This window comes from Glycine max, chromosome 20 (genome assembly GCF_000004515.6).
Source record: "Glycine max cultivar Williams 82 chromosome 20, Glycine_max_v4.0, whole genome shotgun sequence".
NCBI lineage: Eukaryota > Viridiplantae > Streptophyta > Magnoliopsida > Fabales > Fabaceae > Glycine > Glycine max.
The window spans coordinates 47,163,946-47,191,932 of NC_038256.2; the positions used below are offsets into that span (position 1 = coordinate 47,163,946).

General features: G+C 34.7%; 3 protein-coding genes and 1 pseudogene across 5 annotated transcripts; 2 read left to right on the forward strand and 2 right to left on the reverse strand.

Moving 5' to 3' along the window:
• Positions 1-285: 285 nt before the first annotated feature.
• Positions 286-4,010, forward strand: LOC100801166 (probable protein phosphatase 2C 11; annotated as a pseudogene).
• A 1,528-nt stretch (positions 4,011-5,538) lies between these two features.
• Positions 5,539-9,401, forward strand: LOC100802596 (ankyrin repeat-containing protein ITN1). Its single transcript, XM_003556497.5, has 4 exons — positions 5,539-5,908; positions 5,985-6,473; positions 7,441-7,850; positions 8,277-9,401. The coding sequence occupies exons 1-4, from the start codon at positions 5,884-5,886 to the stop codon at positions 9,108-9,110; spliced, it is 1,758 nt and encodes a 585-aa protein (XP_003556545.1). The 5' UTR covers positions 5,539-5,883; the 3' UTR covers positions 9,111-9,401.
• A 2,597-nt stretch (positions 9,402-11,998) lies between these two features.
• On the reverse strand, positions 11,999-13,319 carry LOC100801711 (probable membrane-associated kinase regulator 4). Its single transcript, XM_014772758.3, has one exon. The coding sequence runs from the start codon at positions 13,258-13,260 to the stop codon at positions 12,190-12,192; it is 1,071 nt and encodes a 356-aa protein (XP_014628244.1). The 5' UTR covers positions 13,261-13,319; the 3' UTR covers positions 11,999-12,189.
• Positions 13,320-15,179: 1,860 nt separating this feature from the next.
• On the reverse strand, positions 15,180-26,448 carry LOC100803121 (uncharacterized). 3 transcript variants are annotated; one of them, XM_003556498.5, is made up of 18 exons: positions 26,006-26,448; positions 25,569-25,793; positions 24,789-24,884; positions 24,108-24,160; positions 23,762-23,858; positions 22,681-22,754; positions 21,619-21,733; positions 20,958-21,068; positions 20,321-20,397; positions 18,779-18,845; positions 18,175-18,240; positions 17,655-17,762; positions 17,416-17,546; positions 16,994-17,060; positions 16,816-16,883; positions 16,489-16,582; positions 15,958-16,028; positions 15,180-15,675 (listed from the first exon to the last, which is right to left on the reverse strand). In XM_003556498.5, exons 1-18 carry the CDS (start codon positions 26,156-26,158, stop codon positions 15,315-15,317), a joined length of 2,034 nt encoding a protein of 677 aa, XP_003556546.2. In that variant the 5' UTR covers positions 26,159-26,448; the 3' UTR covers positions 15,180-15,314. The 3 variants fall into 3 exon arrangements, with proteins under 3 accessions (XP_003556546.2, XP_014628242.1, XP_014628243.1); XM_014772756.3 differs by lacking the exon at positions 26,006-26,448 and having other exon boundaries at positions 24,023-24,160; positions 25,569-25,633; XM_014772757.3 differs by lacking the exons at positions 25,569-25,793; positions 26,006-26,448 and having other exon boundaries at positions 24,023-24,184; positions 24,789-24,877.
• Between the last annotated feature and the right edge of the window lie 1,539 nt (positions 26,449-27,987).

Below are 27,987 nucleotides of genomic sequence, written 5' to 3' on the forward strand. Positions count from 1 at the left end.
AAAAAGATGGACCATATACTAAGTAATTTTGGGAAATGTTTACCAAGTTAAATGCTATTTGATCTGTACCTGATACAATCTTGTCTGAACAGAGCAGATATCATGGTAGAGTGTGCTAAATGACATAATTTGTTTGTTTATTTGCTGCCAGTAGCAATTGTTTTACTAAACTTCATTAAAAGAGAATCCCAGGGGTTTATGAAATATAGTTGAAATTTGTTTCAGGCATCCTTTTGATGTTTTTTTAATAATGGCATTCCAACTCTCAAATATTCAAAATTTTGAAATGAAGTGCTCTTATTTCTGTCTAGCTTTCTCTCTGGAAGCCGAAATGGAAGGTTCAGCTATGGATATTCCAGTTTCAAGGGTAAAAGGTCATCAATGGAGGATTTCTTTGAGACCAAAATATCAGAGGCTGATGGTCAGACAGTTGCATTTTTTGGTGTTTTTGATGGTAAGTCTAAGGTTTTTGTTTTTTCTCTCCTAAAATCAATTCTTTATCTTTTCTCCCTTCCCTCTATTTTTTTTTTTTATTTTACTGATTTGGTGTGCGACATAGCCAATTTACAATGCAAGTATATGATGTCTGCTTGTCAGGCATAGCTTTTAAAAACTGGTGTTCTGTTTCCTTTTATAACTTGTATGCTCTATTTATTGTCTACACTATTGGGTTTATCCTATTGGTGAGATGCTTTTTGTCAAAGGATCAATCTTCTAGCATAAGACTTGTCTAAAGTGCTCCTGTCTCTTAAGTGAATAAGTAAGGGTGTAACTATTGTTGATTTAATTTTAAGCGTATCATGATGTTAACTCACTAAAATTTAAGAGTTGATATACCCTTGATGACTTTAGAAGAGTTTCTTCCAATCTGCTGAGGGTTTATGGTGGGCTTTTACAGTTCTGAAGTAGTTGGACAAGTTTTGAATTACTGAGGAAGGCACTTAGGGATCTGTTATTAGATTAGAAATTCAGAATCGACAGAGTAAGGCACTGGAAATGGGCACAGTGGATGATCTTCTGCTATACACCCTTTGGAATTATTTGACAGCAGCGGCATTAGGACATATAGGATGGTTTAGGTTTTATTAGAATAAATGAAAAATATCTCATAATATCTATTTTACGACATTTTGTAGTATCTTAGGTTATCTCTTTGGATTAATTAGTCTCCTTGTTTCCTTATTTATGTTTTCTTTCCTCATTTAGTTAGGATTATAACCTAGTATTAGTATAAATAAGGATTACCCCTCTATAGAGCTCATTTTCTCTTCTGTTCAGCACTCCAGCCCTTTTTTACCCATGGCTGATTCTGACCCTCTGAAGGCTGAACCAACATTGCCTTGCTCTCTGTCACTGCTCACCTGCTCCTCCCTATTCTGTTTTGGCCTCTTCTCCTCTTTGAAGGATCCTCTTATAGTTTGGCTCCTGTCCGAGTTTCTGTTTGTTGAACCCTTGTTGTTTTTGATGGCTGCGCTTGGCTTCTAGATTGTTCTTGCACTAACCTCTGTTTTTATAGCTCTTTGGTTTTGTACAGCAGCTGCTGTTTCTCCTTTATGGTTTGCTGTAGTCTGGTTTGTCTATGATGGTGGTTTCTCTACTTTGGTTCTTGATGTCTAAGGCACACTCTGACCCTGCTAGTCATCAGTCGTAGGTGCCCTGGCCATGTAGATATTCTGTCATAGGATGATGATTGTTGAAATACCAAACTAGAATTCCAATTATTTTCTATCTATATTCTTTATTTTTATTTTCTCTCTTTTTTCTTTCTTAAACCAAACATAGTGTAAGTTTGTTTCTTTTTATTCTTTTAGGTCATGGAGGTTCCCGGACTGCAGAATATCTGAAAAGTAATCTGTTTAAGAATTTGAGTAGCCACCCTGACTTTATCAAAGACACAAAGACTGCTATAGGTATATACTTCATTTTTGTTAAATTATAGGATGCAGTAAACTTTTGCTATCACATTACAGTTGTTTGGTTTGCAACCTGGACAGTGTAAATATTAACATGTTTTTTGTCTAATTATTTGTTTGATTGCAGTTGAAGCATTTAAACAGACAGATGTTGATTACCTCAATGAGGAAAAGGGGCATCAAAGGGATGCTGGGTCCACTGCATCAACAGCTGTGTTGTTGGGGGACCGGATTGTTGTTGCAAATGTTGGTGTGATTCCAGAGTGGTTGCATGTAGAGCTGGCTCAGGTTGATGCCATGTCAGTTATGTGTAGTGAGAATTAGGCTTACATTGGGCAGAATCTGCATATTTTTAATATGGCGGTAAATGGAGGGAATGTGCATTATAGTACATTATGTTTTTTGTAACTTCAATTCTACTAAGTTTTCAGTGTTATGTTAGTTTGATAGGCAAAACAGGCTCAAGAAGTGATATAAATTCCTATTCCTGTCTTTCTTTTTTCTTCTTTTCACTGATATGAATTTTTGTTTTAATGTAGTTGTTCCTTTGTCCATTGATCACAAACCTGATAGATCCAATGAACGTCAAAGGATTGAACAGGCTGGTGGATTCATAATTTGGACCGGTAATTTTCTTCCAGTATGGGTGTATGCCATTTTTGGAGTTCATACTTCATAATGAATTGATAATAAATAAATTTCTTGCACTGCTGCTGGTTGATCCAGGAACATGGAGAGTTGGTGGTGTTCTTGCTGTTTCCCGTGCATTTGGAAACAAACTTCTTAAGCCCTATGTTGTTGCTGACCCAGAAATTCAGGTTGCCTAAATCATAAGCTTCAATACCCACTCGGTATATCTGTGTCATTATATTTCTTATGCCTTCTGAATTGCTCGCTTTTTGGTACTGTTATGGCTTAGGAGGAAGAAATTGACGGAGTCGATTTTATTATAATTGCTAGTGGTGGCCTTTGGAATGTCATATTAAACAAGGTGAGACTATCTTGGTAAAGTTGGCCCTAAACAACATAGATTTATCTTTCTTTTTCTAGATTTTTAGTAGAAACATGATCTTGTGAACTTTTATTTATTTCAGTCTCTTGTTTGAAAATTTTCTGATAATTTGTTACTTTGTTATTCATTGTTTTGCTTACTACTTTGTACCAACGCCATACCTTTTTTATTATTCATGAAAGTATAAAACCATTACTCATTAATTTAATAGCAAGCTTTTTTTTCCTTTATATATTTATAATCACATGTTTCATCTGTTGTCATTTTCACGGTACTTATCTAAGGTATATGAATCTATAATATTATTTTTTTATATTGCATCAAACCTTAGTTGTGAAAAAATACCCGTGACTTAAAAGCCTTGGTTTTCTTTCCGGCTTTCTGTAAGTGACAACCAAAACAAAGATTTTAGTATTTTCATTTTGAGCAAAATTGATCGTTTGAAGCTTCAGAACAGTTACATGATGAACCTTTTCCTACATACCCACTCCAAACAGCTATCGGTAGATGCAGCCTTCAAGGGCATTACTTCTTTTGAGTGTCAATCGCTTAAGAGTTGAACTTGAGTTAGTTTTTGGACTTTCCCTAAACAACTAAATATGCAACGTAGCATCCAGTCCTCTAAATTTTTTACACAGGCAATTTTGATGCATTGTAGATTCTTTATCTGGAACATGGAATTGTAATAATTTAAATTTGACTGTTTGATTTTTTTAGTTACTTTTCAGCTCTAAAGTCTAACATTTTATGTCCACATGCAATGTCTTGTTGGTAAATCATGTTGGCAACAAATCTTTGATGGAACCTGAGCATCTGATTGTGGCGTCCCTGCCTTTTCAGGAGGCCGTGTCTTTAGTACAAAATATCACAGATGCAGAAGTGGCGTCCCCAGAGAACTTATAAAAGAAGCTTATGCACGAGGAAGCTCAGATAACATCACCTGTGTTGTTGTCCGATTTGATCTATCCTGATGTGGCTATATGCTTTAGGTATCTGTTATTTCTAACAACTGAAAAATCCAGAGCTTAACAATCACAATGGGTGTGAATGCTTTCCTTATTTTCTAATGAATTATTACTTCTATTCATTCTATTGGCGCTTGCTAATTTATTCTAGTGTTCTAGATCCTAGCCAGAAAAGAAAAAAGGAAATACTTGTAGGTGCATTTTATTTTACCCGTGGAGATCCACCTAGTTAATGTGGCCCTCTGAGCAACAGAGGAATTGTTTGGTTTGGAAAAACATTTTTTTATTTGTTTTTTTTTCTTGATTTTAAGAGTTTGTATAAAAATAGTGAAAAGAGAAAAAAAATGAAAAAAGGTGATATTTTTGTAATTAAAAATAAAATGAAAATATAAAACATTTTTTTCACATCAAACAAGTCCTTATTGATTTCCATGATCTTTTATTTATTTGCAGTCTTAAACACCCCAATTGGCCAACCAACCACAACCACCCAAAGTGGAAGCTTGGTATTGTATTGTTGAAGTCTTCATGCTCAAACCTAAGAATTTGTCTGTTGCGTTTGGCTTGTAAGTCTGACAACATATCTTATCAAAATATATCAAGGGCATGTTCAGATTTACTACTAGAGAAGATTTTATAGAAAAATAATTTATTTAAGAAATTCGTATCTCAAAAGTTATTTTTATATAAGTTAATTTAATATTTGGATGATAAACTCTTAAGTGTTTATTTAAAATAATATGATGTTTGGATGAAATTGTAAAAGGTCTTTTACATAATTAAAATTATTAAAAAAGAAATTATATGTTTTGACATTATTAAAACTAATAATTAAATGTTTTAATATTATTATATTAATGATTTTTTATGGTTTCTTGATTTATTTCTTAAGAATTTCTGAAACAAAACAGCCCGTTAAGAATCAAATGTTTCTTTAACAACAATTTTTTTTTCTCTATACTTTTTGCTACCTCATGAAAAAGATTTGACTCCACGTCTATCAAGCATTCGCGAGCATAGAATCGTCGTCAACTCCTCAATTAAGCATGTGCCAAAATATTTTTCGAAAATAAAAAAGAAAAAGAATATTCCAAGTTTGGTGGTGATGGCAGCTGATAAACCCTTGTAATGGCCACCTTTAGGTTGAATAAAAGTCCTAAAATAAGTCAATTTTAACAGAAATAATTTAGATAAACATATTAAGAAAATATAAAATTATTTATTTTATTAAAATAATTTTTTTAATAAATAATTTTAAACAAACTGATTCTATATTTAAAATAAATCATAATAATATTGACTAAAATTTATTAAAATTACTCAAAGTTTTTTTTTCTTTACATTATAGCAACTCTGTTAGATTTGGAGTTTAGTGTAGGTGTAAAAAAATAAAAAGTATTATGTATAATTTCAAGAAATCTCAAAAAAGTATTCGTGTGATTTACTCTTATATTTAAGGTCCGTTTAAATGAACTTATAAATAATTTTTTTAGACATAAGTATTTGAAAAAACTTACGAAAATATATGACAAGTTCATATAAGGTTTTAACTTGTTTTCATAAGCTGTTCAGAACATATGAAAGCGTCAACCTTAATTTTATTAAGGTAAAATATATAAAGCGTGTTTACGCGCGAGCAATCCATTCATTTGTTTTTTTGTTTAAAGTAATTGAGTTTCTTTGACAGAAATTTAAACTTTAAAGCAACAGAGTTAGAACTTGATAAAAAAAAAACAGTAAATTTAATCCATGATTGCAATCAAAGAAAAAGAAAAGGTGAAGTAAGAAGAAGAAAAGGAAAAATCCAAAATGAATTCCTCCTAGTCCAAGCCCTCGTGCTGTGTTTCTTTCTCTGAACTTTCCTCTTTCTTTATCTGTTTCCACCCATTCCTTCCTTTATTTTTCTAATTCTGCATCTCTCTCTCATAATAATCATCTCCAAAACAAACTCTTGTTCTTACTCCACTCTGCTCTGCTTTCTTCCACCATTGCCATGGCCTCCCACTCAAACCAACCAGGTTCTCTCTCTCTCTTTCTATCTTCATCGTTCTAAATTTTTAATTTTTCGATGACCCTTTTGCTTGCGTGTATCAGGACCCGGAGCTGAAGGGCAAGGAGAGAAGGACCCATTTTGTGAGATATCGCCGTCTCCTTCTCCATCGTCGGCGACGGCGCCGGCGCTGGTGCTGTCGAACTCGGGGAAGCGAATCGACCAGGCGGGGAAGAAGAAGTACGTGAAGCAGGTGACGGGGCGGCACAACGACACTGAGCTCCACCTGGCCGCGCAGAGGGGCGACGTGGGCGCGGTGAGGCAGATCCTTGAGGATGTGGATTCTCAGATTATGCGGACTCTGAGTGGCGGCGACGACGACGTTGATCTGAACGCGGAGATTGCGGAGGTGCGTGCTTGTCTGGTGAACGAAGAGAACGAACCGGGTGAGACCCCTCTGTTCACTGCTGCTGAAAAGGGACACCTTGATGTGGTGAAGGAGTTGCTCAACTATTCCAACGCTCAGACGGTTTCTAAGAAGAACCGATCCGGATTTGATCCTTTGCATATTGCAGCTAGTCAAGGCCACCACTGTATGTACTTGTGTTGTTGCTTCTTTGCTATAGTTAGTTAGTTAGTATATGAGGAGGATTTATCTCATGATATGTTATGTCTCTTAAGGTTTTGATGTATAGGAAACGAATTTTAACAAAAACTAACAATACTAACAACTAATATTTTCCGATCAAAAGATAAATTTTATAGAGTAAAGTAAATAATCTCAGTCGTCTAAGAAACTTTCTGGGGACCCTTAGCTTCTCTGGTTTAAGTATGAAGATGTCTCTTCACTACAATAATATTCATGTAAGTACTAAGGGGGGAAGGGGATTGCTCCGGTGATGGAGGGATTCTGCCAGATTTCTAGCCTTGAAGTCTGGCTGCAGGTGGTGCTTGTCAGGCAATGGTATTGCACCTCCTCGTGGTTTTGGCAGATTAACACTTGATTGAATGTTTTGTTATTCAGTTGGTTTGGTGACTCAGGCTTGGTCAGCCTTCCTATGAGTATAGGACTCACCTAGTCTTGACAGAGAAGATACATGGCCCCTGAAGTCGCGAGCACCTCCTTGTGTGTGAAGTGACTTAAGTATAGGCCTGATTGAATCATGACCCAGGAGGCTACATAGTTGTTGATGAGAAATTTACCAGTTGGTGTTTCACGTATATGTATAATAAATATGAATGTGTTGGATTTATAATAAATTATAAACATGTTGAAATATCAACCGTTGATTTTCTCATCAATGACTGAGATTATTTAGTTTATTTTTACTTTAGAGAAAGTTATAACGTGAGATAACGATCTTTATTTCTCTCTTAACTGAATGGCTGCCTTGTTTGGGTCCTGATTGTTAGTCCTTGATAGTTTTTGGGTAATTCCTTGTGATGAGTGGTGAGTGGCTTGAATTTGTTGGTGTGTGATTTTCTTATGTGCTGATGTAATTTAATGTGTGTTTGGTTTTCTGTTCTTCCATGTGATTCATGGTGGATTTTGGTTTGCAGCCATTGTTCAGGTTTTGCTAGATTATAATCCGGGATTGAGCAAAACTATTGGTCCCTCCAATTCTACTCCGCTTATAACTGCAGCGACAAGAGGACACACAGAAGTGGTGAATGAGCTTCTGTCGAAGGATTGTAGCTTGTTGGAGATTGCTAGATCCAATGGCAAAAATGCGTTGCATTTAGCAGCTCGTCAGGGTCATGTGGAGATTGTCAAAGCCTTGCTCAGTAAAGATCCTCAGTTGGCTCGGAGGACCGACAAGAAAGGGCAAACTGCATTGCATATGGCTGTAAAAGGGCAAAGTTGTGATGTGGTGAAATTGCTTCTTGAGGCAGATGCTGCTATTGTTATGCTTCCCGACAAATTCGGTAACACGGCGTTGCATGTGGCAACCAGGAAAAAGCGAGTAGAGGTATGTCAACAGTTGCGCATCATTACAAGTACCATATATAGATGAGGGCATACAAATTAAGTTATTTGAACTAATGGGGCTAACACTGCATAGCTAAATATGTCTTATCTCTACCGTAGTAGTAGGATAACCCAGGTCTTGGTGTTGTACCAGGGTACTAATAATAATAATAAAGTTTTGTTAACATCCCTAAGGCTGATTTTAAACATCTAAAGGTGGCAAGTTTTTTTCAAAAAGAAAACACTTATTATACTTTTATGTTTCCAATGTAATAATGCTTTCTTTCCTAATATAAACTTACCACTTTTAAGCATACATCTTAATATACATACATGCAAACCCCCTATATATTTTTAAGCATCCATTTTCCATTATAGTTCCCTCAAATAAAAATCTAATACTATGGTTTCTCAAATTCGTGTGCAGATAGTGAATGAGTTATTACATCTACCAGACACCAATGTGAATGCATTAACCAGAGACCACAAAACAGCCCTTGACATTGCTGAAAATCTTCCCCTCTCTGAAGAGGCATCAGATATAAAGGACTGTCTTTCTCGATATGGGGCACTTAGAGCTAACGAGCTCAACCAACCAAGGGACGAACTGAGGAAAACTGTTACTCAAATCAAGAAAGATGTTCATACCCAACTTGAACAAACAAAGAGAACCAACAAAAATGTTCACAATATTTCCAAAGAGCTAAGGAAACTCCACAGGGAAGGAATTAACAATGCCACAAACTCAGTGACAGTGGTAGCTGTGTTGTTTGCTACAGTTGCTTTTGCTGCTATATTCACCGTGCCTGGTGGGGATGATGATGATGGCTCTGCAGTGGTAGCAGCTTATGCTGCTTTTAAAATCTTCTTTGTCTTTAATGCTATCGCACTTTTTACATCTTTGGCTGTTGTTGTTGTTCAAATTACTTTGGTTAGAGGTGAAACTAAAGCAGAGAAAAGGGTGGTAGAGGTGATCAACAAGCTCATGTGGTTGGCTTCTGTCTGTACTTCGGTGGCGTTTATTGCTTCTTCTTACATTGTTGTGGGTAGGAAGAATAAGTGGGCTGCAATTTTGGTTACATTAGTTGGAGGGGTGATAATATCTGGAGTTATTGGCACTATGACTTACTATGTAGTGAGGTCTAAGAGAAGCAGATCAATGAGGAAGAAGGAGAAGCAAGCTGCCAGGAGGAGTGGATCTAACTCATGGCATCATTCTGAATTCTCTAATTCCGAGGTTGATCGGATTTATGCGCTTTGAGTTTGAACTTGCAACCTTCAGGGGATCATAAAGAACAGATTGTGGTGAAAAAGACGACAGGTTTTTAGGGTTGCTACCTTCTCCATGTTACTACTTTAAGAGTTCACTGTACAGGAAATTGTTCTATACGGCTTAGCTGCTGCTTTTGTAGGATCTTAGACAAATTGGAATGAAGCATCCATTATCATTGTAACTGTTAAATGGTGCACTGCAGGGCCTAAGTAAGCACCTGTATCTTAATCCCAGTTTGTGAAACAAATTGAACATTGCTGTATTGATGTATTATCAAAATGTGCCTGCCTTCCCTGTTCGTTACTGATTTTTTACTTACATATATACTGGACCCTTGATTATGAGTGCTGATAGAGAAAGAAATAGTAATACTCTAATACGTGTTAATTGTAATTTTTTTATTTGTTGATAAATTTTGAGGTGTGAAAGTTAAGGTTTGCAATTTGCAGATAAGGGTACAATTAAAATTTTAATAAATGTTTTATTTTAGTTCTCTGATTGACCCTCAGTTCTTCAAAATTGGGCTGTCAGCTCTAATTAATACATGCCATAGTTATCCATTTCGAATAACAATATAAATTAAATAATTTATATTACACATTTAAATACCTAAAAAAGAATCTCAAAATTACAGAAGTTTATTTATGATAAAATAATAATTCACAGTTGAGTAGTTTACACGTACAATCACTATCAATTTAAAAACATGAAAAAATGGCTGAAACTAATAGAGAAAGAACATAATAAATTAAATACTAAAAATTAGCTGAATATGAACATAACAAAAAGAGGTTTTTGAAATGTATATCATGAATCATGATAACGTGGTTATTTTGACCGAATGGCTGCTATTCAAAAATGAAAACCGCTGCGCTACTTGTCTGAGGCTCTGAGCTATAGCGCACTGTGTCGTGTTGAGTGTTGTCTATGGTTATCTCAATCTTAATGGAAGGGAAGTCTTAGTACAATAGTTAGATCAGAGTTCAGTTGACAATATAATTAGTGCATGTTTGGTTTACAGGTGTAAAATTACGTTTGAGATAAAAGTACTTTTGTCAATGGATCATAATTCTTACTTTTATCTATTGAATTTGTATTGAAACGGACGCATAATATTTTTAACTTCAAACAAGACATGCACATAATGTGTAACTAAAATGTGGTAAGTTTGAGTCCTGGAATTAACTCAATGTCCCTATTTAGGGGGTGGAGTATTTGAATGCATATCTTCTAAAGAAAAACAAAGAGCTTACACTTACAAATCGCGAATGGGATGGTTGTAACATGAGAAGGTGGCTATTATAGTCTTGGTGGTAGCCTTTATTCACTTATTTCATGCACAAACTTGAAGATCCAATTCCTAGCCACATGCTTAAGGGCATAGTTATCTACCAACTATACACACCATGTTGATTGTAAAAGCTTTTTGTGCTTAGTAAATATGTTTCCCTCTTGCTTTCAGCCATTGATATCCTTTCCAATGACGTTTCGGTACACAACAAACTTCTCATTTAAAATAGCGTAAATTATGAGGACCCCTTCTTGAGGAGAAAATCAAAGTTCAAAGCAGTTGTCATATTAAAATTAAAAATAATAGAGGTTCTTGTGATGTGCCATTCGGAGAAGGCAATATATATAACAATTTTTCTTTTGCTCTCTTTGGCTACAAAGTTGTCAAACATCTGATAACTTAAAGAAATCAAAATTGAACCACCTGAAAAAGCTGTTTGTCACTTTGTCTGCACTGAAGGTTTTCTTTATATTTCAAGTGTGATTATTTTAACGTACACTTTTACGTATGAAGTTTACTTCCTCCTAACTCTTTTATTTATTTATTATTTATCTTTTCTTTCTCAGCTCCTCTGACAAGCTTTTTGCAATATTATAGAATAAGCTTACTTCAATGATCAAGAAATTTTCTTGATAGAGGAGTTAAAGGCATATAAATGTCTTATAGTTTCCAAGGGACGAAGACAGGTGGGCTTCTATAATCATGATGATTGTTACCCTCGATCTTTGATAATTAGAAGGGACCTAATTAAAATACATGTATTTTAAAAGACATTTATTTATTCAACAAAAAAAATTGGCGTATTGCAATCACATTTATTTATTCATTAAATAAAGCTCATTAAATTAATGGCAAATTAGATGATCAAACTTGACAGGTATGCAATTACAATTCATTGGCACATGACATGAAAAGATTGGTGTTCTTTATTTCTTGTCATCATTTGAACACGAAACTGAAATTAGTATTCTTTGACAGTTAGCCTGGGATTGCATTAGTAGATAGCTCCAACTTTCTCATTTGTTTTCTAAATTGAATTTTTCTGATGTCCACATTACTCTTACACTCATTATGTTTGTACTGTGCCTGCACTAATAATTTCTTTCTCTTGATTGATAAAAGGAATTATAGAAAACAGAATCAAATTATTAGTGTCAAGTATCAGACATTTATAGTGCGTGTTGCATTGTCACCATTCTAGTTGACAGCATTTAGAAGCAATGAGATTTCTATAGAAGTTATACTTTTAATCTACTCTTCTCTTCACTGTTCCTTATATTTTAAGATCCGTGTAAAAATGCTTGATATATACATACTTATGCCTATCATAGTACAATAATTTATTGTAACAGTTGATTTGCAACAAGGAGAAAAACCAAAACAGTTTTTAAGTTGAAAGAGTTGAAAATTTAAAAATAAATAAATAAATTTTCAGTATTTTGGTTAATCACCAATTGATTCTTGAAATATTGGAGGAAAGGTTTTGGCTTGGAAAGTGGATAGTACAATGTTGGATTTTTATTTTCAGAAGAATGTCATTTTCTACTCATCATAATTTGGTCAAGGACTAGAAGCTAATATCTTCTGTGGACAAAATTCCACCAGATTTTGATGCTTTGGTCTAAATATCAATGACAAGTTGACAACCATGAGTGTTTCTAAAATTAGTACTGATGAATTAAGCTATTTTCCCCCAAAGTTACTTTTGAATTGGAAAGACAATGTGTGAAGAAAACAACAAATGCAAAGCTACTTTTCAATTCCTTATCAGCCCCTTCAAAGCTCTACTCTTTCATGATCCTCGCAAACTGAGGTTCTAGATGCAAACATTGAGTAGATTCCTACTTCACTTGCAGTCTTCTTTGAAGAGAACATTTGCTGAGACTTCTTGCAGTGTGCAATTGCTCCCTGGATTGAATTTTCTATCTCTGAATTTGCACTGCTGCACCTTTTCAATAGCTGCCGCGCTTGGCATCCATATGATTTGTTTGAAAATGAAAATGAAGTTGAGCCAGATATAGATGAAGTTGATGATGATTTGTTCCCCGAAAGCAGTTTGATGCCGACCGAGAATGATCTTCTGTGCTGGTTACTTCTATCCTCACTTGTCTTTTCTTTGTAGCTTCTCATGACAGAATTGGAGGGCTGATATCTGTCCCTATGAATTTGGCCATATGCATTTTTCTTTGCCACTTGCACATGCTTGTTTAAATTTTCCCTGGCTTTGGAAACTGATCCTTCATCCGCAACTTTTGTTGAAGTTGCATAGGTTTCGTATGAGCAACCAGATTTTCCAAACCAAGACTTGAGATAAGCCCTCGAAGCCTTCAACTTTGAACCTAGTGAAGACTGCTTCAGTTTCTTAGTCCATGACTTCTTCTGGTTTTCAGCAACAAATCCACTTGTATCTGTTGGGTAGTCAAAGTTGTAATACTCTTCAGGGATTAGTTCCCTACTTACTTGACAAGAATCAGATGGAGAGATGTTGCAGGATTCAAATGGGGTGCCTGCAGTAGGTGTTGTGTAGGTAGTGGCTAGAGGAGTGCTATAGAACTCTTCAAAGATATCGTTTTCCTTGTCAAAAGGAGTGGGGGAGTTTTGAAGGAGTTTTTCAACCATTTGTAACCGAGGAGGAAGGTGAAGAGGGAGGAGCTTTCCTTTGTAGAAAAGCTCATCAGCTGGTGAGGTTGTTGTTTCTTTCTCTTGAACAATGGAGGACATTTGGAACTCAAATTCTCTAGGCTGTGGATGAGATTGAGAATGGCAGAAGAAGTTGGTGTATGAGTTGACTTCCATGTCAATGTAATCATCTTCTGCAGGGTCACATGCAAAGAATGTAGTAGCCATTTAAGCCTCTCAGGTACACAAACTCAGGTATTTTGGACTTCTTCCTATGAGGGGATAACAACTGCTAATGATAGTTGAGCTTTTATCATGGAAAAATGAAGAGTGGTACTAGTACTGCTTTTGAAAGTGCATAAAATGATATATTCAAAAAGCAGTATCCTGGAATTAGTGGTATTCTAATCTCATTGCTTTTTTATTTTTTATTTCATGTCTTGTCATTATTGAAGGAGTTTGTCTGCAAGCATCCAAATGTAAAATTAAAATCTGGTTGATTTTCTTATGGGGGGAAGCACTGACCCACCCAACATAAACTTTGTGACTTATTTCTCATCGGGATTGCTACTTTTATAATTTTTTTGCTGCTAATGGTAACTAGCATGACACGATTTCCATTATTCTGTTTCCTCAAGGAACTAATAATGCAGAGAAATTGACCAAAAACTGCAGTGTGTCTCGCTGTGGCTCAGATAGTAGTCAGGTTAGTTACTTGCTTAGTGCAGTTGGCATAATGAAGTCTTGTACAATGGCTAGCTAGAACCAAGATATTACATGATGATTGTAGCCATTGATTTGATTACTTTCTAACTAGATATAATGGGGTGGTCGAACCAAACATCTTAATTCAAAAACCTTCATTTAATAGTGAACTACAATTTTCTGTATGTGCTATTTCAAGCAGAAGGGGATGGATGGTTGAATGATATTTATATATTTAACTTGTCAATTGCTTATAAATTGGTGACTAAAACTGAAAGAAGAGTACAATACAACACAGGAATCTCCTTGTAGTAACTAACTACAGTATTTGTCCTTGAGGAATAGACTCACAACTTAACGGTACTTCTGTTTCTTTGGAAAAGCTAGTCTATGAATTTAAGAGCCTTTTTAGGAATCTTGTGTAACACAACAATTTTCCATGCAAGCAAATTGTGTTTCTGAACAAGATATGTCTCACGGCATGCACTTTGGCATTCATATTAGTACTTATGATTGTGCTGTGCACCAAAATGAATATATGATTAGGAACGTGGTACACATGATTAAGTAACAGTTGAGGTTACATTCCTCCACTTTCAACTGGATTCCTTCCCTGCCTTTGTTTTAACGCACTTTAGTATAATTTGCACACGGGAAAAGCACTGCCAAACCTTTTGGTGTACACGGATGCAAAACATGGGCATCTTTTCCATTCATTTCTAATTATCCTTGTCTTCTTTATTTATGGATAACTAAGCCACTTTTGTGAATATTAATTTTCACATAGTAAATGCACAGAGAGAACAAGAATGACCCGACAAGGAATGGTGGGAGAAGAGACTGAGGCCGGAATGCCTGCAAAGCTCGAGAGTTTGTTTGTCACACTTTTGGGTTTACCATCCCTTTCCTTTTTCCATTTTTTAAGTCACAAACAAAACATTAAGGTCCTAACTTTTCCTCTTTTTTCCCCCAATGTGCATTTTGTTTGATATTATTATTTGCAAACACCACCAAATATGGTTGGTACTTTCTGTCGATGAAGGTCCTAGCTATGCTAATGGCCACCTTACTTTCATACCCAATTTGTCGCCAAATTAGGTTGTCAAGCAATTTTTTCATTTTATTTTCTGCAACCTTAGTTTATAATATAATGTCGAGATTGATTATTCACGACGGAATTTCTCTACTCTTCTTTTACTTTTATCTGTATTTGTTTCTCTTCTTTTCCCTTTCTATTTCCACTCTAATCCGAACATACCATAAATAAATACAGATGACACTAGAAATCAGTGGGCTTACGTTCCCATCTATGCACACCAATATCATCCGGTGTTCAAAATTCTAACCATACTGATCATTTCAAATCATTTGATGACTGGGCTGCAAGTTGCAAACTCGTTAATTTACAGAATAAAGAAATCATGCTTGGTAATGTTCACAAATTCAAAGGAATCTGATCCAAATTATAGCTTCATCAACAGCCGATCTATATGGCTTACAAATTTATATGATACTTGCACTTAATCATAAAAATACAACAGCAAGCATTAATTACTCAGAAATAAGATTCAACCTAACTACTTGCTCAATTCTCTTTCAAGCTCATCAAATTCCCAATCACCAATTTCCTCAGTTGAATAATCCTGACTAACCTTCCCAAACTCAGATTCCAGTTTAGCTAATTCAGCTTCATGATCCAATATCTGGTCTGTCTTAACTGAAGGTGATTTTGGCAGCTCATCCGTTTCTGGCTTTGAAAGCTCGGCACCTTGAGTTGGAGCAGAAACTGAAGGAGTAGCATCAGACTTTTTGTCAAAAGGTGGTGTTTCAGCCTTTGCAGGGGTCTCTATTTCAAGAATTGGTCTCTCTATAGACTCAAATTGAGTTCGTAACTTTTCAATGGCTTCAAACAGCTCTTTAACTCTCTCTTCATCTTTCCTGGATTCATGAGCCCAATAAGCAAAGGCTAAAAGGAAATAATGTAGTACAAGGTGGTTGATGCAACGCTGATCCTCTATACAAGGAAACGGAATTTATGACATCTTGTATTTCAATAAATGATAAAATGTTCCACAGCAAGAAAACAAAATGGTTTGTAACAGGTGTCAGCCAACTTTACTGCAGGATTTACAAATTATATTTATTTTGAACCAACTAACTGTCAAATTCTCAAGTTAATAAAGCAACCCCATAAAGTTATCTAGAAAGAAAATACAAAACCTGGAAATTCTCCCCTGTTGAGCATAAAACTGCTGTTTTATGTTATCCACTACACTGAAGGTGGTAATAATCTGAAAAAATGAAAGCAAACCACCAATAAGTCCAAGCAAATCATACACTACTCCATCACTTTGCTTCATGGACAAAGCATACAGCATGCAACAGATATTGGAGGGTCAAGCATATTTAAGTGGACGGTAAGGACTTGCAGCAGAAGCAACAACTATAGTCTTATCCCACAATGTGAAGTCAGTTACACGGATCACATGATGCCATTAGGCTCAGTCAAAAATCAAATCCAGGACAGGAAGTACTTGCACAATCCAAAGAAATTATTTACCTAGAAATAAATAAAGAAAATTTACAGAAGAGTGTACAATACAATAGGACAACATTTCTACACAGCCACCAAACACAAAAACTAAAGAGTCCATGACAAAGGTACACTTTTTTTTTATGGAAGAGAATCAATAAGAAAACTGTTGGATGAACAAGCCAGTTATTCCAAATTACTCTATGTTACATATATACCTTGGCTTCATAGGTCAAATATTCCTCCTCAAGATTTCTCCTTGGACTTAATACTTCTGACTCCTCAGTATCTGCACTGGGTGTCATCTCTAACCTGTACCCTCCAGAAAATTGGAGAAAATGGATAAACAAATAACCATATATAAATGGGCACATGCAAATGTACATTTTTAAAATTCAAGTCTGATATTTTGTGTAAAAATGAATATACTGACCATTTGATCAACTGCTCATTTTTATATTTGTGTGCATCTGTGTGTTGACATTGTGAAAATATTGTATTCTTAAAGAAATTTCCAAAAACATATGCCCTTAAAAAGGTATTACCTCTGACTTAAATTCTTGAGGTTCACGACAAATGTTCCGATATGGTTAATACAAGGCCCTAGCTCTTTCTGCACACAAATTAATAAAAGGTCATACAACCAATGGGAAAATGGAGGGAAGCAAAAAGGAAGTTGCCATTATACATCCATTATTTGAATCAGCAAAGGGCAATAAGTACCTGGTAAGTAGTAAGAAGTTGAATGGCCAAGTTCACAAAGTAGTCCTCATGTCTCTCCAAATCATCACTTTAAAAATGTAAGGATTAGGTAAAATACCAATTAATGAAAAAATAAGGAACAATCGTGAAATAAGTATAATTTCTAGATTTCTGGTTGAAGGATATTGTCAACTGAGTATATGTGAAGTTGGACTTGCACCTAATATAATACACACTCATAGTTTTGTGTATATTTTTTTTTTGAACGGCCAAAGATAATATTATATATATGATAAGAATAGTACCAGAAGTACTACAAGGAAACAAAGGAGATAATATCTCCTAAAACACAAGAACATAACCAGCAAAATAACAAACCAACAAAGAACAACAAGCATCAAAACATTTATCATTATTTAAGTTTTGTAAGTTCAATTACATACTTGACCTGCTTGTCGTTCATTTCTGCATTTGACCGCTGAAGAACCCAAGTATCTTCCAGAAAATTAATCCAGGTTTTGATAACATCTGCTTCAACCCTACATGAGCTAACTGATTTTGAAAGTTCATCTTCCTGTCAATCAAGGTCAAATCAAAATTTTAGACAACAGGATGCTGAGAGTAACACTATTCAGGAACATTGCTTTAACAATACGCAGCCATGAAAAATAGAACCTCAAACCTTTATCTTCAGGTGTTCAACTATCTGATTGTTTGCTTCTTCAAACTGGTCTCTCTCTTCCCTCACATTCCATAGTCGTGCTTGAGCAGCAGCCAAAGTAGTGCTAACCTACACCTCAGAAGCCAGGTTTCAATTATTTATAAATCTAGTTACAGGATTCATGGCTCCACCAACCAACAGCATCCCATAGATTATTAAAGTGGAATCATTTTGACAAGAAAATAAGAAACTACAATTTATGATATCAGCATTTGACTTGAAGAACAAAATTTAACTTACACGTCTATAGAATCTAACACATGTTAAAAGTTAAAACCTGGCAGCACAAGGTTTTCTCAACAAATATCAATGCATAATTCACAAGGATGTAGAAAAGAAGACTAGATTGCAAGTGGCACATCACATGGGAGTAGAAGCAAATAATAAATAAACCTATTTCCTCAAGCAAATGTTACTACTAACACTGCGACCACTCCCCCCCCCCCCCCCCCCTTCTCTCCCAAACAAATATGGTGGATACCTTTTTCAATTCAGCTTCAAGATCTTCTTTTTTGCATTGCAGTTCAGATATCTCAGCAACCAGTTCCTAAAAATAAAAGAAAGAAAAATCAATTAATTGTGCCCCTACAACAGATGGAAGACTTAGTACTCAGACAGATTGGTTCAGCATGGTCTTTGCTCCTATGCGCACAAAGAACAAATATGAGAACCAATTGAAAGCAATGCATGTATCTTGAACAGTGATCAAACCTTCTATATCATATATAATTGTATTAAAAAGAACAAATATGAGAAATAAAACCTGAGTGATGAGTGTAAAACATATTCTGGAAAACCTTCCCTTGCCTATACTATGAAGACAGAACAAAAACATATACTATATAGAGATGGCAAAGGAAGCTACATATAAAAACTCATAATAAACAAACATGATCTTATAAGGATCAATCATATTGTCCACAAAGTATTTTAATACATCAACAAATTAACATACATAGCAACACCACCCTAGATAGGTACAAGTACAAGCATGAAAATCCATTTGAAATATAATAAATTCCTCATCTACCACAGACCATTGATAATCGACAATCAACATAATGATGGCCTGCTGAACACATTACCTTCTCCTTTTTACTAGCCTCACCATCTTTAGTCACTCGAACCTTTAATGCTTCCTCTTTTTGTAGTCTGTCAATTTATAGAGAGAGAAGACATGGTTCAGTGCTCAGTATCTGAAGCAAGGTATTGAATAGTGGAAAATAAACCCATTAATCAGGGTTGGTTCATGACATCATCTCCATAAACTAAGTGAAGAACTAGAAGTATAGGCAGAAGGTAGAATATTCATTAAATTCACTCCTTTGCTTGCACTTTGGAATAAAAAAATTAGCAGTCATCTTCAGTATTGCCCACTAACAGACATGATTGAACAGAACAAATGGTACCAACCAATATTTGAATTTCTAGAATATGCCATTCATTTTAAGCCAAAACACTGGAGTCTCTTCAGACCAGTTCTCACAACTAAATAGTGTGGGGAGCAACTAAAACCTCCCCTCCCTGTCCCCAAATCACAGGTCAGTTTCACCCCTATAGACTCAAAAGCAGGCAGCACAATCCAAAAGACATGAGTTCATATACCCAAATATTTTCTGACAAAAAAGTTCCAAATATTCTATAATCTTGTTAAGATTTGATAGTGCACCTGCTGCAGCATTTCATTGTTTCATAATTTAGAATCAATTATTTCAACTTTGTCCACATTATATTTCATTATTTCTTCAATTATTTGCAATTAGGAAAATAAAATGGGGTATTTAGTAGGGTCTAAAATCAGTCATTCAGTTTGAAGGCTTTATATTTTTAATGTCAGTTGTTTGGATTTCTTTGTTTTATAATTTCTAGTGGCTGGTTATTCACTTATTATTTAAATTGGGCTTAAATTCGTAGAATACTTAGTCCCAAGTTTGGCAGGTACTGTACAAGTGATGTAACCATCATATATATGGTGATGATGATAATGATGAACAAAGTCACTTAGAACAATAACCCTAGCTGCCAAATGTTGTGTCTCTGTTGGGTGTGATTCAAAGGTCTCCTCCATCTCCATTTAATCTATATACTTTGATGATCTAAATTGTTTTCAGATCTGTTGCCCAACTAAATACTTGAAATTCCCTCCAATGTGAGAAAACATAAATCATCCTACAAATTTGCCCTTATTACTAACAAATCCTGAGGTTACAGTTCAGGGAAATGTTCAAAGTTCTTATAGCTACCAACAGACACACACACACAGCTCACCCTGTTTCTAAGTGAAGACAGCATACAGATACTTTATACAACATACTATGAACATGTAAAAAGCATACAGATAATCCGTTGTAAAATAATGTCTAATGGGTTATGCATGATACCACCACCACCACCACAATTTCTAAAAAGAGGGGCATACTTCTGGCATATTTGGGCCACTTTTAGAATAAACTGATTTATTTGTCAGAAACTGAAAAGAAATATAATATTTTAAAGCAAAAAATGCTAAATATATTGCTTTTAACAAAAAAATGTTTCTCTGGTGATTATAAAAATATTAATTCAGATGACAAAAAAATTAAAAGAAAAGTATAATAGAAAAGTTCAAAATTTGATTGACAGGCTACCTGTTATCTAAAATACGCTTTTCAGCTTTTGCAGCAGAGTTGGCAAGAGACTCCGTTAATACCTTCAGCTTATCAACCTACTTAAAAACACAAAAGTATTGCTACATATAGGAAATAATATAAAGATATTACCCAGAAAAGAGAGAGAGAGAGAGAGTAGACACAACTACATTCAATTACAACAGTCAAATAAGACTGGCAATATTGCCTAAACAGAATAACCCCAAATGTTCTACAAATCTCATTCCCGCTCAATAAATAGTTGAATCAAAACTGGCCCCTGGTAGGTTTATTGTTTTGAAATTTGCATACAACTCGGTAACAAAATGTAAAGGGCCAATTAAAATGGAAAATGATAATGTAGAGATTAATTTTTGCCTTTTGGGGATGTCAAGTTAATGGAAAGAATAAAATAAATAATAGAATTAAAAAATAACCATAATATTTTGTTGATATAATATACAAGAGAAGGGTAACTGGGAAAATTAGAAATACTACAAAATCTTTCTAAGTTTCTTTTCAGTTTTTCTCCATTTTTTGAATGATTCAATTTTTATTTTGGTAGACTCGAGGTAAATCATTATATTTTTAATTGCTCCATAAAATTAGTTTTCATACAAGGAAATATAATGCGTACCTTTTGAGCATGAATTTCGGGAGACTCTCCATTGCTTGAATTTTTTTTCTTCAGCAATAAGGCTTCCAGTCTAGAACAGATTCTAATCTGAGCAAGGGCAATTTTAAAAGCCTGTAAAATAATTGGTTCGTTATAATCCATCTTTAACACAGAAAGGTCTATATAAATACAATAAAGAATTATATATAAATCTGTATTAAATCAATCAATTTCTGAAGTGCTTGATTCTCTTCTAAAAATTGGTCTCACAGTTCAAAACATTTATGTTCTTGGAATTTAATTCAAGAGGGAACTCTGAAGTCTAAACTGTTATGATGGTTGGTAAGTAAAGCTAAAAAGTTCAAGTGAAAAGGTATGAAAGCATCAGACTCAATTAATAATCAATCACTGTAAAGCTTCAAAATCCAAAAGAGAAAATATTTAAAAGGATAAGTGACATTCAATAAATGTCATGTTTTTGTTGAGGGGTGAGGAGTGATGGGGAAAGTTGTTAAAATCACCCATGGAATTCAATAAAGAGCTAAGGAATTCAATTTATAGTCTAGTAACACCACTTCTTCAAATAATGATGGAAAATAAGATCATATATATTATTAATCACATAGCAAAAATTCATTACTGACAACAAAAGGATTCGGAGAGGAAATTATGACAAACAAACCTCTAGCATTGCTATTGTTTCCTCAGCCGCTTTATAATCAACATTGCTTACAGGCCCCTGTGAAGTTGTTATCTCAGTGAGCTTTTTTTTAAGACTAAAGGCTTCAGCATCTATTCTGCAGTCAGAAAGCAAAACAATATGTGAAGTGAGGTAGATTGCAACTCAATTTTCTCACTTTATATTATATCAGCAAGCATGGATCTTTTGATAAATGAAACATTTCAAAAGCTTTTAATATCTCATGCAAAGTAAAATATTTTAACTTGATCCAAGAGCAACAACAAATCCGGCTGCCTAATATTAGACATTAAATAACATTTTTTCATATATTATCAATAGAAGCAACTTTAAAATGGATCTGTATTTTATAACTAACATGGAATGATTGACTTATCAGTATACAGATAGATATAATCAACTGCTTATATGTGAGGCCATCCAAATGTAGATCAAGCAAGCAAAAGCTTAAGCCTGAGAAAAAAAATTATTGAATTTGGTTTATCTTCTTTATCACATTCAATTTATTTATAAAGTGGCCCTGCCATTTTATTTCTTTTTTCTTTTTTATTAGTTAAAGGCAAGTATTAGTAAATTTTGTAGAACTGTAATACCTGATTATAGTTGAACAAATGTTGCCAGAAGCCTGGAATCATACTCAAGGTTTTAACATTAGTAGGTCATCTTAATCATTAGAGACTAGGCTAGACTCCGAACTCCAAATCATCATACAAATTATTTCATTAATCATTACTTAAATTGGATTATAACTTCGAAACAATCAAATAATAATCACAGAGAGAAAGGCTAATAACCAAATACATAAACAGTTCATCGCAACACAATTTATACAACAAAAAGCGTTATCCCCTAGGTGAGGTCGGCTAAATGAATCACACAATGTCATTCAACTTGGTTGAACATAAAATCTTCAGAGATTGATCGACACAATTAATAGATTCTGGAATTTAAACGTCAGATCTAGCCTCAAAACTCAAGTGCCTAGCAGAGATGGTACTAAGAAAGTGACAAACTGACAATGGAAACTCATTGCTTCACACTGACCTTGCAGCATCAGAATTGATTTTCAACCCAGTGATGGCACCTTGAGCAAACTGAAGTAATTCCTCTCGCTTCACCTAAAGAACAAGATAAACATATAAAAATCTCACTGAATGCATTAAGGAACAAGGGAGAGGTCACCACTGATGGGCCTTAAGAGAACACATGGGAGTTTAAGCCCACAAATTCTCCTTGCATGTCTCAACTCTATCTACTAAGTTGTGAGTTGTCTAAAGGGGGGTACAATTCATTTTAATTACTTTCAATGAGCACTTCAAGATCAGGTACTCAGGTCACCTTTAGAATTGAGATATTAGGTGTTGATTGGTATTCTCTCTAGTCTCTACATGAAATTATGATATATTAAAAATCCATAAATGAAGTTGTAAAATTCTGATTTTTATCCCATTTTCTCCATTCTAATAAGTTATAAATATTATCATTAATCATAGATTAGCATAAATCATAGATTAAATCACAGTTCCTATGTTTTAAAAATGATATATCAGGAAATAAAATTGATAATGCAATCAAAGATCTGAAACAGGATAACCATGTTTGGAATAAAGGACAAGTTCCTAATTTGGTTCTTAATAGTAATTTCGTACTATTAATGTTAACATCTCACTGCTACATAATTTTAGGTTGAATGATTCCAGATAACTTTTTTTTTCATCTAATAGTCTTTTGGACAGCATAAAGTTAGTCAGTTAAGGAAAATTTCAGAATTCGGATGTTTAAAATCAAAACTCAAACTTATTTAAGGAGAATCTCAAAATTGAAACTTCAATGTTAATGTAAATAATGATTATCACTGGTTAACACATCAAACAACCTTCAAAGATTTTGGGAGATATAAGGTGGGTTGGATGGTTAAGGGAGAAGGGAAAAGGTGTGGGTTTCATCCCTCTGCTAACAAAACTAACAATTTAGCAAACTAACATTTGCCGGAAAAAAAAAAACTTAAAAAGATTATTTGAAGTCAAAACTAAACTCCAAAAATACAATTATCAGAGAGAAGAAAGCATACAAACTGAAGAATATGCCTACCTATAGATGTGAGTGAAGTCAACATCATACTTACCAGCACTTCATCTTCATAGCTTGAAAAAGCTGTTGCTAAATCTTGCAGGCTGCTCACTATGGCATTATGAACTTCTTTTCCTCCAGTAAGACAAAGTCTATATAAATAAGGATGAGGAAAATATGATTAGATGTATCTTCAACTGAACTGCAATATTAAAGTTTTCTCACAAAGACACAGATGAAATTAAAATTTTAAGTGGCAAAGACAATATTTTCACATTTATAAAACATTGACCATATAAGTCAGGCAAATATGCACCTAAGAGTTTCATATCCTGGAGGAGTCATGGCAGGAAAATGCCACATGCAAGTTGCCAATTGCAAATCACAGGTAATATACTCACCCAAACATCTCCAGGAGAAGGGAAACCTCTTCCTCATTAGGAGCTTGAATAATCTGAGGAATAGAAAAGAGTTAACCCTGCGGTTAACCTCCATTATCAGCAAAAACAAACAAATTGACTCATCCAGAATGATACTCTTTTACCAATATAATGATAATAGTAGAACATAAAATTGCATACACCAAAGAAAACCAAAGGAACAAGAATGTATGTTCAACTAGATCAGTATAGATTAATTCTTTTTTAAAATAAAGTGATTATATTAATTTCTACAATAAATTGATGTTTTGGACATACAAAGTGCACCTATGAATATTATATTTTAATTCGACCCCACCAACAATCAAGAGGGGGAAGAAAGCAAGATGTAGATATAAATATAGATATAAAAGAACATAGCACTTAAATTGCATATGCGTACATACTTCACAGTCTGAGACAGCAAATCTCAAGCTTGCATCTTGGGCTTTCACCAAGCTAATGTCATGCCTCACTTCACAAGTACACTTGAAACAAGCTTTTCTTTTTGCACCCATTTTTCTAAGACATTTTAAAACTCTACAGTTTTATGCTTACAGAACAAACCAAAACCATGGATATCTATGTTATAAACTTACATGCCAATATACCATGGGAAGTTCAGCATATTTATACATAATAATTAGCATTAATTAAACATACCATGGATAATGTTATACCCTCCAATGCCTGACTTTGAAGAAAAACATCACGAAAATTTAATGGTTCTCCCCCAACATCAGAATCGTAGTAAAGAACCTGAAAAGAAACAGTAGAATAACAAACACAAATATCAAAGGTAAAAAACATGCAATTACGTTCCCTATTTCAAGGACTACTTTAGCAACTTAAAAATTTAAGCATCAACTATCCGAAACCATAGACACATAATAAGCAAACAAAGAAGGATCTCATAAATTAATATTTTCTAATATATATATATATACACACACAAACAATAATACAATGGCATCACAGAGTAGAATTTTATTTAATACTGACAAACAGGGAAAATCTCCTCCTATAATCTAATTGGGAGAAAAAGACAGAAGCCAACAACCCAAGAATCCTATTATCATCCAAAACAGGATAAAAGGCATAGCAGTGGGAAAACAAACAGCGTACACTTCTGACGTAGAGTTGTAGACTAGACATAGCTAGGGCAGAGTAGAAAGCTTGAGTATGGCTTCAATACACCATGATTTCAGGAGGAATGCTAACAACACACTCCTTTTAACACATTCTCTCCTACACAATTTTGTAATTTTCAATAAATTTAAGTCAATAATAGAAAGTGTATTAGAAAGAGTGTGTTAGAGAGAGTATCGTTAGCATTTGTCTAATTTAAGAGACAGCCTAGTCCTTAAAGAATAACGAAATCTCCGTGTAAACGATAAAACCAGTCATAGTAAACAAAATACAGGGAAGGTTTGTAATTCTAACCAGAGATGGTTTCCTTGGGTTCTCCTTGGCTTCTTCAACCGCAAGGTGCTGCTCGAGAGTCCTCTCTTTACCTTCAGCCGATGACGACTCAGACAACTTCTGAATCTCTTGAAGCACAACCACCCATCTTCTAAGCAACTGCACTCTCTCAGGTCCCCTATACGAAACAGCAGCTTCTTCCAACCTTTTAATGGTCTGCGCAACACTTCTGTAATTCCGAGCACTCTGCATGCCACACATAACATGAAATTCGCATTCTCATATCAAAATGTTCTCATACCCTAATAATGGTAACATAACACTTTGATTGGAACTACACTATATTCATAAAGAGGGTGGTTATTGGTTTCAGTGTAGTGAGTATAAATACAAACTGGTGCATTAATTAAAAACTAAAGGTGGTGTGAGAGAAGATAAAAGAGGAATGGGGAATTTACAATGCGATCCTGAAGGATTTTGGCGCCCTCGGCGACGGCTTGGCCGGCGTGTTGAACGACGGTGTCGGCGTAGTTCTTGACGGTTCGAGTGAGGTTGTTTTTGTTGCCGACCTCGACGGCTTTGTGGACCGCAGATCTCAGCCAAGACGACATGTTTGTTCTCTGCTGCCACTCCGCGTCGGAGTTCGGAGATTGGGAATGGAAGACCGAGGCAACAAATTTAGGGTTTGGAATGTTGGGAACGATAACGAAGCGAAGAAGAAGAAGAAAAAGAAGGTCAAGGAGAATCGGAACGAACACCGACGAGCATCTATCTCTCTCTCTCTCTCTCTTTGTGACTTTGTTGGTTGCTTCGTTTCGGATTTCCAGATGAAGAAGATGTGTAGCAAGATTTCGAGGCTCGAGAGGTCAGAAGGATGCCGCCGTTTTTTTCTCTCTTTTTCTATAAAAAAAAATAATATATTTCACTATTAAGCAAATATAATTTTTATAGTAAAAAAATAAGACTTAATTAAATTCTTCATGCTTAAAATATAGTCAGCTTTTAAAAAATTATCTAGCATTTATTTTTTCTCTATATATCTAAAAAAAAATTACATTTCATTTTAGTATCTGTCATCCTTTAAAATGTCACCTCATTACACCTACATGTTAAACACGTCATCACTCCGTCCTTCAAAATACAGCCTCAACCACCACTCTTTGATTGTGTCGTCTTCTACTACCACCTCCGACCACAGCATGACAATAGTAATGATTTTCGCAATGCCACTGAATCCCATTGCCAACCTATTGAACTACCCTCCTTTCGTTCTCCTTTGCCCTCACATCGCATGATATGACTCCAATATATTGTTGTTAAAATCACACCTTCTCATTTGAGAAGAAAAAAGAAAATGTTTTTCATTGTTTGGATTTTTATTTCAGAAATTTCTAAGTTTTCTGGTCGATTTTAGTTCGTAGGTTCAAGTGAGATGAAAATTTGGGGATTTTGGGGGAGGGAAACTTGCGCAGTTGTGAAGTGGGATAGCATGTCCTTGACAATAGAGGGTCTATTGATGTGATTACGACAACAACAACAACCGTCGTGGACTTGGCGCTCATCGGTACAACTAAATGGTGGCTCTCATTCTCGTAATTACACCTTCAATTCCTTGGCTTTTTTGGTTGAACATAAGTGGAGATGTTGCAGTGGAGATCTTGTTTACTTGTCGTGGCGTTGTCGGCAGCGCCGCCTCACGCACCACCACAAACGATGCTGCCTCCTTCAATTTCTTGGCTTTTTTGGTTGAACATGAGTGAAGATGTCGCGATGGAGATCTTGTTCACTTGTTGTGCCGTTGTCAGTGGTGCCTTCTCTCGCACCACCACAGACAGTGTTGTCTCCCTTCTTTTTCTTTTTTTACTTTCATTTTTTTAAATTAAAGAAAATGATGAGTGCATGTGCCTACATATTTAATGAATAGGCGTGATGAGGTAACACTCTCTCTACCACGTCATTCTTTAAGGGATGTAGATGTAGACTAATAACAGGTACTAAAATAAAACACAATTTTTTTTACATATATGGGAAAAAATAAACGTTAGATAGATTTTTGAAAACGGATTATATTCTAGGTGTGAAAAATTTAATTAAACCAAAAAATAATAATATTCATTAACGGTCTAACACAATTTTATTTATATTATTGTTTAATTATAAATTATTGATAAAATTGAATTTTAAAACAATTAATATAAAAATTAATAATTTTATCATACATAATAAATTATAAATAAATAATAACATGAAATTATTTTATGCTGATTTTTTATAATAAAAAAACAAATATAATTTTCAGATATGAAAAAAATCAATCAAACACGTCCAACAAAATAATTGAAAATCACTTATCAAACCAAACCCAAGATAATAATACTTATAACAATTGTTGCCTCGTGATCGTTTTTACTCATATAATATTATAACTTGATCATTTATG

Excerpts from the sequence above, each read along its gene's own strand:
- LOC100802596 (XM_003556497.5), top strand. The coding sequence starts at position 5,884 with ATGGCCTCCCACTCAAACCAACCAG. Across the intron at positions 5,909-5,984 it reads CTCCCACTCAAACCAACCAG|GACCCGGAGCTGAAGGGCAA; the intron begins GTTCTCTCTCTC and ends TGCGTGTATCAG. Across the intron at positions 7,851-8,276 it reads CCAGGAAAAAGCGAGTAGAG|ATAGTGAATGAGTTATTACA; the intron begins GTATGTCAACAG and ends ATTCGTGTGCAG.
- LOC100801711 (XM_014772758.3), bottom strand. The coding sequence starts at position 13,260 with ATGGCTACTACATTCTTTGCATGTGACCCTGCAGAAGATGATTACATT.
- LOC100803121 (XM_003556498.5), bottom strand. The coding sequence starts at position 26,158 with ATGTCGTCTTGGCTGAGATCTGCGGTCCACAAAGCCGTCGAGGTCGGC. Across the intron at positions 18,846-20,320 it reads AAGCGTATTTTAGATAACAG|ACTACAAAAAGAGGAAGCAT; the intron begins GTAGCCTGTCAA and ends ATAAATTGACAG. Across the intron at positions 15,676-15,957 it reads CAACAGGGGAGAATTTCCAG|GAAAGATGAAGAGAGAGTTA; the intron begins GTTTTGTATTTT and ends TCATGAATCCAG.